Source organism: Mesoplodon densirostris, chromosome 10, assembly GCF_025265405.1.
Source record: "Mesoplodon densirostris isolate mMesDen1 chromosome 10, mMesDen1 primary haplotype, whole genome shotgun sequence".
Lineage (NCBI taxonomy): Eukaryota > Metazoa > Chordata > Mammalia > Artiodactyla > Ziphiidae > Mesoplodon > Mesoplodon densirostris.
In genome coordinates, this window is record NC_082670.1 from 72,463,951 (window position 1) to 72,478,740 (window position 14,790).

Consider the following 14,790-nt stretch of genomic DNA (forward strand, 5'->3'; position numbering starts at 1 on the left):
TTTTACCTGGCTTTTTGTGACAGTGCTTCTGCAGAGGGAGGAGGGTTTTACCTCATTACTGCCAAGGGGGTTTGAATCCCATGTTTCCCACTCAGCCTCTGTTGACACCAAAGGGTGAAGGCTCCTTGTTTTTCCTTGTGTGGGAATTCCAGCTTCCTACTAGTGTTCCACTGATTGTTCACTGGTTGGAAGGCATTGTAGTACTTCCTTACTGCTCCCCATGTGGCCTTCAATGACACCAGGAGGAGGGTGGTGGTCTTGTTACTTCTGAGTGATGGTGAAAGTTTCAGCTCTCCCCTTGGCCTCTTCTTATACCAGCACAGCAGGGTGATGGAGGGAATCTCATTAATACTGGTTAGGGGTGGAAGTTCAGGTGCCCCCAAGCAGTCTCCACTGCCAGAGTGCTGGTGGCTTATTATTGCCTACTGGCATAGAAGGTCTTGGCTCCCAACTTGGTTTTCTCTGATACTGTACCAGTTTGGGTGCCTCATTACAGCCTGATGAGGGTCAAAGTTCAGTCCCTCCAATTGACCTTGCTTGTGTGGGTGGGAGTTGGGCCATTGCTTTTTTTGGGTGGTATTTGGAAGCAGTATAGTGGTTGTTATTGAAAAGTTTTTTGTTTTTGATAGGTGGATCCTTTCCTGGTTCTTAAACTAGAAAGAGCAGGTTTTTGGGGGGTCTTTTTTTGTTTGTGCCTTTTGGTGTTTCCAGGTCTCCAGCTTTTTTAGCTTCAAGTAGTGGATACATAAGGCAAAAGAAAATCTAGGGAGTTCACCACTGTGCTGTTTCTTGCATCTCAACCCCAGTTGGTTTGCCTTCTTCTCTTCACCTTTCAGAGTCTTCCAGTTTTTAAAAATACTTTTATGTCCATATATATATATATATATATATGACACACATCTTATATATATGATGTATGATGTATATTTTTATGTATATTTTGTGTATCCATATGCATGTTATATATATAATATCCAGAGTTTTACATTGTACTTAGCAGGAGGAATAGTGAAAAATATGTCTTCTTCCATCTTCTTAGAAGTATATGCTAATTCTGTGTGTTTTAAACTTTTTACTATTAATTCTTCCCTTACAGATAACCAGTTGTCATCATTTAGGTTTGGTTATATGTGGTCGTGTGTTTTATCCTTTTTTCAATCCCATATTTTCACACATTAGATTTCACTGTTGGCATAGGTTATAGTTTATTATGAGCCAATACATAAAATACATTACTGGTGACCTTGATGTCCATGGTAACCACAAAGCAAAAATCTACAGTAGATTCACAAAAGATAAAGTTATGGGAATCAAAGCATACCACTGTGGAAGAATCATCAATTCACAAAGGAAGGCAGCAAGAAAGGAAGAAAGGAATAAGGGAACTATAAAACAGCCAGAAACAATTAATAAGATGGCATTAGTAAGTCTTTACCTATCAATAATTACTCTAAATGTAAATGGATTGAATTCTCCAATCAAAAGGCCTAGAGTGGCTTGATGTATTTAAAAAAACAAGACCCAACTACATGCTGCCTACAAGAGATTTACTTCAGCTTTAAGGACACATGTAGGTTGAAATTTAACGTATGGAAAAAGATATTTCATGCAAGGGGAAACTAATAGAGAGCCCAGGGAGCTATATTTATATCAGATAAATAGACTTGAAGCAAAAAATTAACTAGAGACAAAGAAAGTCATTACATAATGATAAAGGGGTCAATTTATCAAGAAGGTATAACAATCATAAATATATGTTCACCCAAAATGGAGCCCCTAAATATATTAAGCAAATACTAAATAGATTTGAAGGGAGAAGTAGATAACAATACAATAATAATAGTGGCCTTCAGCACCCCATTTTCAGCACTGGATAGATCATCCAGACAGAAAATCAACAAGGAAATGTTGGACTTGAACTATATTTTAGACCAAATATAACTAACAGACATATATAGAATATTCAATCCATCAGCAGCAGAGTACATGTTCTTCTCAATTGTAAATGGAACATTCTTTAGAATAGGTCATATAACAAGGCTTTAGCAAATTTAAGAAGATTGAAATCATACCATGTATCTTTTCTGACCACAGCGGTATGAAACTAGAAATCATTAACAGCAAGAAAACTGGAAAATTCACAAATATATGAAAATTAACACATTCTGAACAACCAATGGACCAGAGAAGAGATTAAAAAGAAATCTCGACACAAGTGAAAACAGGAACACAGTATACCAAAACCTGTGGGATACTGCAGAAGCAGTTTGAGGAGGGAAGTTTATAGTGATAAATGCCTACAGTAAGAAAAAAAAAAGATGTTAAATAAACAACCTTACTTTACATCTGAAGAAACTAGGGAAAAAAAGAAGAAACTATGCCCAAATTTAGCAGAATCAAGGAAATAACAAAGATCAGGGTGAAAATAAATGAAAAAGAGACCAAAAAACAAGAGAAAAGATCAGTGTAACTAAGAACTGGTTCTTTTAAAAGATAAACAAAATTGACTGAGGGAAAAAAAAAGACTCAAAATGAGAAATGAAAGAGGAGACATTGAAAATGATACCACGGAAATACAGAAGATTATAAGAGACTACTATGACAATTGTATGCTAACAAATCGGACCACCTAGAAGAAATGGATAAATTCCTAGAAACTTACCACCTATCCAGAATGAATCACGAGGAAATAGAACATCTGAATAGTCCAATAATCAGTAAGGAGATTGAATCAGTAATAAAAAAACCTCCCAACGAAGAAAAGTTCAGGACCAGATGACTTCACTGGTGAATTCTACTAAACTTTAAAGAAGAATTAACACCAGTCCTTCTCAAACTATTCCAAAAATTGAAGAGGAAGGAACACTTTCAGATTCATTTCATGAGGCTAGCATTACTCTGATACCAAAGCCACATAAGGACAGTGTAGGAAAAGAAAAATACAGGTCATTACTCCTGATGAATATAGATGCAGAAACTCTCAACAAAATATTAGCAGTTTTAATAGCATATGAAAAGGGTCATACACCATGATTAAGTGGGATTAATGCAAGGGATGCAAGGATGGTTCAGCATTCACAAATCAGTGAGTGTGCTATACTGCATCAATAGAATGAAAGATAAAAATCATATGATCATCTCAATATATGCAAAGTTTTTTGACAAAATACATCCTTACATGAATAAAACTGAAAACAAATTGGGTTTAGAAGGAACACACCTCAACCTATTAAAGGCCATATGTGATAAGCCCACAGCTAATGTCATACTCAGTGGTGAAAGTTGAAAACTTTTCCTCTAAGATGAGGAGCAAGACAAGGGTGCCCACTCTCACCATGCCTATTCAACATAGTTCTGGAAGTCCTAGCTAGAGCAGTCAGGTAAGAAAAGGAAATAAAAGGCATCAAAATGAGTAAAGAAGTAAAATTTTATTTGTTTGCATATGATATGATATATAGAAAATCCTAAAGATTCCCCCAGGAAACAGAACTAACCAATAAATACAGTAAAATTGCAGGATATAAAATGAACACAGAGAATTTAGTTGTGTTTTTATGCACTGTCAATGAAATATCTGAAAAAGAAATAAAGGAAACAATCCCATTCACAGTAGCATCAGAATAATCAAATACTTGGGAATAAATTTAACCAAGGAGGTGAAAGATCTGTACACTGAAAACTGTAAAATGCATTACTGTAGTCCAGCTGCTGATGGGTTTGTGTGGTATAGATTGAGTTTATTACTGATAGTGGTGTGGGCCAAAGAGTATTTAAAAAATAGGCCATCTGTGTTTTATTTGAAGGGAGGTTTTTTTTTTTTTTTTTTTTTTTTTTTGCGGTACGCGGGCCTCTCACTGTTGTGGCCTCTCCCATTGCGGAGTACAGGCTCCGGACGCGCAGGCTCAGCGGCCATGGCTCACGGGCCCAGCCGCTCCGCGTCATGTGGGATCCTCCCAGACCGGGGCACGAACCCATGTCCCCTGCATTGGTAGGCGGACTCTCAACCACTGCGCCACCAGGGAAGCCTTAAAGGGAGTTTTATACATCAGGAAAAAGAGTGAAACATTGATTGGAAAACTTATTTGTTTTCTAAAACAGAATACATTTTTTTTTTTTTTTTGCGGTATGTGGGCCTCGCGCTGTTGTGGCCTCTCCCGTTGCAGAGCACAGGCTCCGGACGCGCAGGCTCAATGGCCATGGCTCACGGGCCCAGCCGCTCCGCGGCACGCGGGATCCTCCCGGACCGGGGCACGAACCCGTGTCCCCTGCATCAGCAGGCTGGCCCTCAACCACTGCGCCACCAGGGAAGCCCCAGAATACATTTTTATCCCCTAGGAATTGAAATCAAATTATGGCAGATACCAAAGTGGAAACCGTTTGGAAAGAGTAAAAGAAGAAATATTTATAGAAGCTCCCAAATTGATTTATTCTTGTGAATACAAATGTTACCCAGAATGTGAGAATTCTTTCTCTAGCTCAGAGCTGGATAATCTGTAAATTATTGGTTAGATGATGATGTCGTTTTGTAGATACATGTTAAGCTCTGTACGTTAAGTCTATATCCTAAGAGTGATTTGATGGAATATTTCTAAAACTTAAAAAAAATTGTTTTTTGGTGGTTGCTTAACATCACAGTTGTTTTTTCCCTGAGGATAGACTCTGATTGCAAAGGACAGTGAAATTTCTGTTGAATATAGTTTGTGCAACTTTGTATTCTTAATTAATATGTAAAATGTTTGCTACGTTAAAAGATCTACTGTGTTGTTGATAGAGTAGTTCCATGCTGAAATCTGGCTGCTGTTTTAGTCTATATGAGATGTTAATCACAAATTACTTTTTCTAATGGGAAATCTTTTCTCTTTTACAGGGGATCTTTCCTGCAAATTACATTCATTTGAAAAAAGCAATTGTCAGTAATAGGGGGTGAGTAGTTGGCTTTACTAAATTTATTTATAATTTTTATTGGTTGCAGAGGAAGGCTGTTTTCTTTTTGGTTCATAGTATAAAATATGTTATTGGCATGTTTTCATGCAAAAAATATACCTGCTTTATCATATATAATTCTGAGGACACAATTTTATCTTAAAATACTGACAAATTTAACCTCTTTTCCTGTATATTGGAAAGGTAATTTGTTACAAATTTTATAAAACAATTATGCATGCAGCATGTTTTTTAAAAATGATGTACTATTTTGAGAATAGTCCTTGATGAGAGGATAGGAGTTAGTGATAAATCTGTCATTTTGTTTCTGTATGTGAAAGTGAGGGAGACTTTTAAAATCTTTTCTTTCTGCAAACAGAAATTGAAAAAACTGTAAAGGCATACCTAAGGATAAAAGGACAGTGTAGAAAATGGGTATGTAGTTTGGTCACAAATTTGTGAAACAAAAGCAATCTCTGAATAGAGGAGAGACAAGATGTAAATATATCAAAATGTTAACATTTGTTGTTTTTGCATGTTCAGATTTTGGGTGATTTTTAAAAATTCTTTACTGTCATGTCTTATTTTTAAAAGTAATATGTATTATTATTAGATTGTGATTTTGTATTTTAAAATTCATCATTTTAAAATATAAAATTTAACGTACTGTTTAACTATGTAGCTTTTGGTAGTAGAAATTATGTTTTTGACCAGAGGTTGAGTTAGCATCAGAGTATCCTTCTGGTAAGTTAGGGTTTAGTCAAGAAAAGAGAAACTTATGAGTCACTTTATGAAATAGAATTTAATATAGGGAATTTTAGACACATTTGACGAGTGAAAGAAAAAAAGGAGGAAATACTGATATAACCCAGAATAATCACTGCATTAAAGCATTCTACACTCTAATGTCTGGGAATACAAAAGATAATAGGTTGGGGATACCGGAACCCAGGAACTGCTCAATATTTTAGTATATACATCTTAAGAAAAAGTACATTCTCTAACATAATCACAGTATAATTATTACACTCAGGAAATGTAACATTGATATAATAGTACTATAAAATATATAGTCCATATTCAGATGTCTCCCTGATTGTCCCATGAATGTCCTTTATAGCTGTTTTCATTTGGTTGGTTTTTTGGCGGTCGGGGGTGTGTGTGGTTCAGGATCCAATCAAGAATTAAATATTATATTTTATCATTGTCATGACATAATCTCTTTTAATTTAGAACAGTTCTCCAGCCTTGGTTTTCTTTTTTCTTTTCATGGCATTGACGTTGTTGAAGTGCCCAGGCCAGTTGTTTTGCAAAATGTCCCTCAATTTGTATTTGTCTGTTTCCTCATGGTTAGATTCAGCTTAAGCATCTTAGATAGCAATACTGCATGGGTGGTGTTGTGCATTTAAATGGTCACATTTCTCCTGGATATCTTCCCAATGCTTGGTTAGATCAGTAGGACTGGGACTTGGGGCTCTACCTTAGCACATATCAACCGGGAGGTGAGGGCCTCTCAGTCAGAGAACATGCATTGTGTTTCTATCATGTACCTTCTTCATTGCATCCTGCCATACTTGGGAGCACAACTGTGCTCTCAGTGCTTCATAGGGTATATCATCTGCTTCTTGAAAAACTTGTGCCATTTGTACTGAAGTACTTCTTGTTTTATTTGGTTGACAGGGAGTGAAATTGCTTGAATAATCCATCTGTGGGAATGTTTTTACGGGAACTTTAAAATTTTTCATATTTTCAGTTATCTTTTAAAGTGTTTCTTGATATCTGGGTTTTCTCATTATTAAAATGATTCAGGTATTGTTGCTACTTTTTATAAAGTTTCACTGAAAAACTTATACATTTGTAGTAAACTAGAGGATTTTAGGGCTGATAAAAGACATGACCATGAGATAGCAGTAGCACATAATGAGCTTTATTTAGGCAGAGCTCTGACAAGCTGCAAAGGAAATCTGTCACAGCGGGAGACCTTTCAGAGACAGCAGTGCAGGGCCACAACCAGAAGGGGAAAAGGGTACTTGAACTCTTTGGGGAGAGGGGTAGCAGAGAGGAGACTCAGGTGTCTAGATCATGTCACTCATTTACAAGATGGGAATTCTCTGTTCAGAGAGCACCGCAGGACAGCAGCAGCTTGGAATCTTTTATAGCCCCAATGTTTGTCTTATCTATGGCTAGCAGACATTGAGAGCAGTTTCATTAAGTATGTAAAACAGGTAGGCTCTAAATGAAAAGCTAAGGTACTAGTTTTCAGAAAGGATAGCAGCTGGAGTAGCTCTGGATAGCACGACTTAGAGGACAGTCTCTTCAGAATGCTACTCCTGAAGTTTTACACTGTTTTCCATGTTTATGTTGCTCCTCTTGAGATTCAGATTATCAGGAGAGTGGCAGAATGGCAGAGGTTGTGTTGTGTGCACCCAGTAAATTTAGTACATTAAATAAATATAATAGATGCAAAAAACCACCCCATTTACTTAAATCAGCACTCATTTAAAATATGTATTTTTAACCATAAGGCTATCAGCGGTTTCACAGCAGAAACCTAACAAGCCAGGAGAGAAGGGGTTATATATTCATAGTGCTGAAGGAAAAAATACCAGGAATACTTTACCTGGCAAAGCTGTCTTTCAGATGTGAGGGAGAGATAAAGACTTTCCTAGGAAAACAAGAGTTGTGGGGGTTCATAACCATTAGACCTATTAGATCGGCCTTACAAACAATGCTAAAGGGTGTTCTTCAAGCTAAAATCAAAGGATGCTAGTTAATAACATGAAAACATATGAAAGTATAAAACACTGGTAAAAGTAGGTATATAGTCAAATTCAGAATACTCTAATACTGTAATGGTATGTGAAACACTTAACTCTAGTATAAATGTGAAAAGACAAGAGTATTCAAAATAATGATAGCTACAATAATTGGTAATGGATGCACAGTATAAAATGTAAATTGTGATGTCAAAAACATAAAATGTAGTGGGGGGAGTGAAAGTGTAGAGTTTTTATATGCAATTGATGTTAAGTAGTTATCAGCCTAAAACAGACTGTTATAACTTTAAGATGTTTCATGTAAGCCTCATTGTAACCACAAAGCAAACACCTATAGTAGAAACACAGGAGAGAAAGAGAAAAAAATCAAAGCATACCACCAGAGAAATCCATCAAATCACAATGGAAGTCAACAAGAGAGGAAGAAAGTAACAAAGGAACAACAGAAGAGCCAGAAGAAGATTAGTAAGATGGCTTTAATAAGTCATTACCTGTCAGTAATTACTTTAAATGTATATGGAGTAAATTCTCCATTCAAATGACATAGGGTGGCTGGTGGATAAAAAGCAAGACCCCCTATATGCTGCCTATAAGGGACTCACTACACCTTTAAGGGTAAACATAGGCTCAAAGCAGAGGAATAGAAAAAGATATTCCATGCAAATGGAAGCCAAAAGATGTCAATGACAGCTTTTCTTATATCAGACAAAATAGATTTTAAGTCAAAAACTATAAGGACAAACAAAGAAGGTGATTATGTAGTGATAAAGGGGTCAGTTCATCAAGAGCAGAAAACAGTTGTAAATATATGTCACCCAACATCAGAGCACCTAAAGATAGCAAGTATTAACAGAACTGAAGGGAGAAATAGACAGCAATACAATAATATTGGATGTCTTCAGTACCCCACTTTCAACATCATATTTTATTGTATTGCTGTCTATTTGACATTTAAAGAAATAATACCATTCCTTCTCAAACTCTTCCAAAAAGTCGAAGAGGAGGGAACATTCCCAGACTCATTTTATAAGGCCAGTATTACCCTGATATCAAAGCTAGACAAGAATACTACATGAAAAGAATTATAGACCATTATCTCTGATGAACATAGATGCAGAGTCCTCAACAGAATCCTGGCAAACCAAATTCAACAGTACATTAAAATCATTCACCATGAATGATAGAATCCAATGACTCTCTCAATAGATGCAGAAAAGGCATTTGCAAAATACAACATGCCTTCATATTTAAAACTCTTAACAAATTAGGTATAAAAAGACTATGCTTCACCATAATAAAGGCCATATATAACAAGCCCATAGCTAACCCTCATACTTAATGGTTAGGAATAAGACAAGGGGATGCCACTCTCTCTAGTTCTGTTTAACACAGTACTGGAATTCCTAGCTAGCGCAGTTGAGAAAGAAAGAATAAAAGATATCCAAATAGGAAAGGAAGAAGTAAAATAGTTGCTCTTTGCATATGGCATGATCTTATATATTGAAAACCTTAAAAACATCAGTTCTCTTATATTTTCCAGGAAATTTTTACATCCCCGTTCTCATATATATATATATATATATATATATATATATAAATTTATTCATTTATTTTCGGCTGCATTGGGTCTTTGTTGATGTACGTGGGTTTTCTCTAGTTGCAACGAGCAGGGGCTACTCTTCATTGCAGTACATGGGCTTCTCATTGTGGTGCCTTCTCTTATTGTGGAGCACGGGCTCTAGGCGCATGGGCTTCAGTAGTTGTGGGATGCAGGCTCAGTAGTTGTGGCTCGCAGGCTCTAGAGCATAGGCTCAGTAGTTGTGGCACACAGGCTTAGTTGCTCCATGGCACGTGGGATCTTCCTGGACCAGGGCTCTAACCCATGTCCCATGCATTGGCAGGTGCATTCTTAACTGCTGCACCACCAGGGAAGTCCCCCTATTTTCATATTTTTTGTCATAAAGGTTTTTTTTTTGTGTGTGTGTGGTACGCAGGCCTCTCACTGTCGTGGCCTCTCCTGTTGCAGAGCACAGGCTCTGGACGTGCGGGCCCAGCGACCATGGCCCACGGGCCCAGCCGCTCCACGGCACATGGGATCCTCCTGGACCGGGGCACAAACCTGCATCCCCTGTATCGGCAGGCGGACTCCCAACCACTGTGCCACCAGGGAAGCCCTGTCATAAAGTTTTTTTATTGTATTTCTTAGTATACTTTAAAATCTTGACTGCATTTATGGTTATGTCCCTCCTTTTATCCTGATATTGTTTTTGTGCTTTTTAAAATTCATTTTCACATCATCAGTCTTTCTGAAGTTTATCTGTTATGATTTTGCAAAAAACCAGCCTTTTCACATGCTGATCTGGACTCTTGTCTCTCATTGTCTTCTCTTTTGTTAATGTATTTATCAATTTTCATAAATAACATTTTCTATTTTTTGTTGTTGATCTCTAGGTTTTTAAATTTTTTAAAAATTTAAAATTTTTGTCAGTTTTTAGGTTGGGCACTTAGTGAATTTATTTTTAGCCTTTTCTAATACAAGAATTGGAGATTATAGGGCCTCCCTGGTGGCGCAGTGGTTGAGAGTCCGCCTGCCGATGCAGGGGACACGGGTTCGTGCCCCGATCCCGGAGGATCCCACATGCCGCGGAGCGGCTGGGCCCGCGAGCCATGGCCGCGGAGCCTGTGTGTCCGGAGCCTGTGCTCCGCAACGGGAGAGGCCACAGCAGTGAGAGGCCCGCGTACAGCAAAAAAAAAAAAAGAATTGGAGATTATAGAATTGCTTCTATATAATGCTTTAGCTATATTACACAAGGTTTTTTTTTTTTTTTTGCGGTATGCGGGCCTCTCACTGTTGTGGCCTCCCCCGTTGCGGAGCACAGGCTCCGGACGCGCAGGCTCCGGACGCGCAGGCTCAGCGGCCATGGCTCACGGGCCCAGCCGCTCCGCGGCATATGGGATCCTCCCAGACCAGGGAACGAACCCGTATCCCCTGCATCGGCAGGCGGACTCTCAACCACTTGCGCCACCAGGGAGGCCCTTACACAAGGTTTTATCCTTAGTATGTCTTTCCAGATTGATGATATCTAGAATATTTTCCCTTCTAGAGAAATGGAGAATAGTTTCATAATGTTTCTCTTTTGCTCTTCTGTAATATGTGGATTGTAGTGTAAATGAAACCTCATCATTATACCCTTTAAAAGTAGGTGGTGATGCACATATGGTCACCTTATTTTTGATAAAGGAGGCAAGAATATACAGTGGAGAAAAGACAGTCTCTTCAATAAGTGGTGTTGGGAAAACTGGACAGTTACATGTAAAAGAATGAAATTAGAGCACTCCCTAATACCATACACAAAAATAAACTCAAAATGGATTAAAGACCTAAATGTAAGGCCAGACACTATAAAACTCTTAGAGGAAAACATAGGCAGAACACTGTGACATAAATCACAGCAAAGTCCTTTTTGACCCACCTCCTAGAGAAATGGAAATAAAAACAAAAGTAAACAAATGGGATGTAATGAAACTTAAAAGCTTTTGCATAGCAAGGAAACCATAAACAAGACCAAAAGACAACCCTCAGAATGGGAGAAAATATTTGGAAATGAAGCAACTGACAGAGAATTAATCTCCAAAATTTACAAGCAGCTCATGCAGCACAATATCAAAAAAACAAACAACCCAATCCAAAAGTGGGCAGAAGACCTAAATAGACATTTCTCCAAAGAAGATATACAGATTGCCAACAAACACATGAAAGAATGCTCAACATCATTAATCATTAGAGAAATGTAAATCAAAACTACAATGAGGGGCTTCCCTGGTGGTGCAGTGGTTGAGAGTCCACCTGCCGATGCAGGGGACATGGGTTCGTGCCCCAGTCTGGGAAGATCCCACATGCTGCGGAGCGGCTAGGCCCGTGAGCCATGGCCGCTGAGCCTGTGTGTCGGAGCCTGTGCTCCACAACGGGAGAGGCCACAACAGTGAGAGGCCCGCGTACCACAACAAAAACAAAAAAAACTACAATGAGATATCATCTGACACTGGTCAGAATGGCCAGCATCAAAAAATCTACAAACAACAAATGCTGGAGTGGGTGTGGAGAAAAGGGAACCCTCTTGCACTGTTGGTGGGAATGTAAATTGATACAGCCACTATGGAGAACAGTATGGAGGTTCCTTAAAAAACTGAAAATAGAATTACCATACGACCCAGCAATCCCACTACTGGGCATATACCCTGAGAAAACCATAATTCAAAAAGAGTCATGTACCACAATGTTCATTGCAGCTCTGTTTACAATAGCCAGGACATGGAAGCAACCTAAGTGTCCATCAACAGATGAATGGATAAAGAAGATGTGGCACATATATACAATGGAATATTACTCAGCCATAAAAAGAAATGAAATTGAGTTATATGTAGTGAGGTGGACAGACCTAGAGTCTGTCATACAGAGTGAAGTAAGTCAGAAAGAGGAAAGCAAATACCGTATGCTAACACATATATATGGATTCTAAAAAAAAATGGTTCTGAAGAACCTAGGGGCAGGATAGGAATAAAGACGCAGATGTAGAGAATGAACTTGAGGGCACGGGGAGGGGGAAGGGTGAGCTGGGACGAAGTGAGAGAGTGGCATGGACATATATACACTACCAAATGTAAAATAGATGGCTAGTGGGAAGCAGCCACATAGCACAGGGAGATCAGCTTGGTGCTTTGTGACCACCTATTGGGGTGGGATAGGGAGGGTGGGAGGGAGATGCAAGAGGGAGGAGATATGGGGATATATGTATAGCTGATTCACTTTGTTATAAAGCAGAAACTAACACACCATTGTCTAGCAATTATACTCCAATAAAGATGTTTAAAAAAAAAGTAAGTGGGGAAAGGAAGAGGGAAGACATCAATGAAGTAAAATTTATGAGTATATATGATACAGCATGGAGTATTATATAGTAGATGTTATAGACATGTTTCTCTACCTGGTTGCAGGTTGCATCAATAACTTTCCATCTTTGCTACCCATCTCATGATTTCTTCTTTTTAGTTAGTACCTCAGCTAATGATATTTGAGCCCTTGGTAGTTCTGTATGTTTCAGGATGCTATAGTCTTCCATTAACTTTTAGCACAGAGCATGGCAGTATTAGGATGTTCCTTGAGGATCCCTTTGGTTGCATCTATACTTTTCCCCACTTCTTTTGTATAGCAGCAAGCCTGTTTCTCCTTGAGGACTAGTACAAATTAATCATGCCAGCCAATACCAAAAGTGCCTTTTTTTTGTTCGCCCAGTGGCAGGAAGAACCTAAACCTGAAATGGCTTCATGGTAATCTCGGATTCATTGTAATTGAATAATGTTCTCATCTGGTATATTCATGCTTCATTGGATGCTGTATTAGCAGAGTCTGAGTCCTCAGAGATGGGAAGTTAAAATTTTACAAGTGAGTCATTATGTTTGAGAGTGAGAAGTGCCCCTTCCATCTCTATCTCTTCTTTTTCGAATGTATTCTGTCTGTGGAAGAAACATAACTATATTGCTTGCTGGTTCAGAGCAGTTATCACAATATGTGGATAGCACCTTTAAAAAGGTGGCATAACAAAGCCTCTTATAGTTCTCTCTATTGCTTTATACAGTCCAGTGCTCTGGGTTATGAAGTAATTAGTAATATCAGTAAATCCTGTAAGTATCAATTCCTTATTCTACTTCTTTTACTTTAAAGTGAGTTCCTTCCTCATATTGTAGTTTTAAACATATTAATGTGATGGCAAATCAAGTATTCAGTAGTCTATGGAAGGTCCATTGCCAGAAGTAAAGCAGGCATGGAAAGAAAATTCAAATCCCATCCCTTTCATAATCATTGGAGTCCACTGTAATGAACTTGCCTATCGATGTTGGCTAATTAATCCACTTGGTGTATGGTACCATATCAGAGACTCAGTGCTACTCAGTTCTTTTTTTTAAATTTAATTTAATTTATTTATTTAGGCTGTGCTGGATCTTTTAATTGCGGTATGCAGGATCCTTAGTTGCAGCATGCAGAATCTTTAGTTGTGGTATGCGAACTCTTAGTTGCAGCATGCCTGTGGGATCTAGTTCCCTGACCAGGGATCGAACCTGGGCGCCCCCTGCATTGGAAGCATGGAGTCTTATCCACTGGACCCCCAGGGAAGTCCCTACTGGCCAGTTCTGATTCAACAGTTATGGTACTGTTACTGAACCAAACTTTGGTCTCCTTGCTCACATGCAGTTAAGCCAGTCTGCTAACTCTGGGTTGTGATGAAGGGAAGTGCAGCGTTTATTGCAGGGCGCCAAGCAAGGAGTCCAGGTAGCAAGTGCTGAAAAGTCCTGAACTCTCTGAAGGCTTTCAGGGAAAGGTTTTTAAAGACAGGGTGAGGGAGGGGGGTTGTGGGGTGTGTGATCAGCTTGTGGATATTCTGCTGACTGGTTGGTGGTGAGATAATCAGGAGTCAATATCATCAGCCTTTTGGTTCCAACTGGTCTGGGGTCTACCTGCTTGCGAGCCATATACAGTTAACTTCTTCCACCTGGTGGGGGTTTCAGTATCTGAAACAAAGGACATGGCTCATAATATTATCTATAGTATTTGAGGAGGAACTAAAGGTCCTTGACTTTGTTTAATGGCTAAATTATTATTAATTTGTCTTGCTCGACTGTTTTCCTTTATTTCTGTATTTTCTCACTTCTCTGATTAAATTTACTCTTTGGAACTTGGGGAAGGCCTAGGAGGCTAAAGTTTTTCTATAGACAAGAGGCACGTGGAGGACATTGCGGGCGATGGAGGGAGGCATTCTGTTCTGGGAAAGCCTCATAGGGTCCTGCTCAGTAACAGTACCAGATCAGCCTTGATGAGTGAAAGTCCGTGGAGCGGAGCTCGTGAATAACTCCTATCTTTTACACCACATTCACCTTGGGATGGCTAGGAAAGGAAACTGATTGATTTCATGGAACACTGGGGATAGTTGGTATAGGGCATAACGAAAACTGGCTTGCTCTGCAAGACAGCTCATTTGGGTGAGCCAATCTAAAAGTCTTCAAGCAAGGCAAGAACACCCTCATCACAGTAGAG

General features: G+C 38.7%; 1 protein-coding gene across 5 annotated transcripts in view; it reads left to right on the forward strand.

Moving 5' to 3' along the window:
• DOCK3 (dedicator of cytokinesis 3) overlaps positions 1-14,790 on the forward strand; it is a 422,568-nt gene that overhangs the window by 98,322 nt on the left and 309,456 nt on the right. For 4 of the 5 annotated variants that reach the window (XM_060109452.1, XM_060109453.1, XM_060109454.1 and 1 more), the window contains exon 4: positions 4,868-4,923. The exons of the other annotated variant lie outside the window; for it this stretch is intronic. In XM_060109452.1, coding sequence (XP_059965435.1) covers positions 4,868-4,923 — 56 coding nt within the window. The remainder of the gene's footprint in view (positions 1-4,867; positions 4,924-14,790) is intronic. 5 annotated transcript variants of the gene reach the window in all.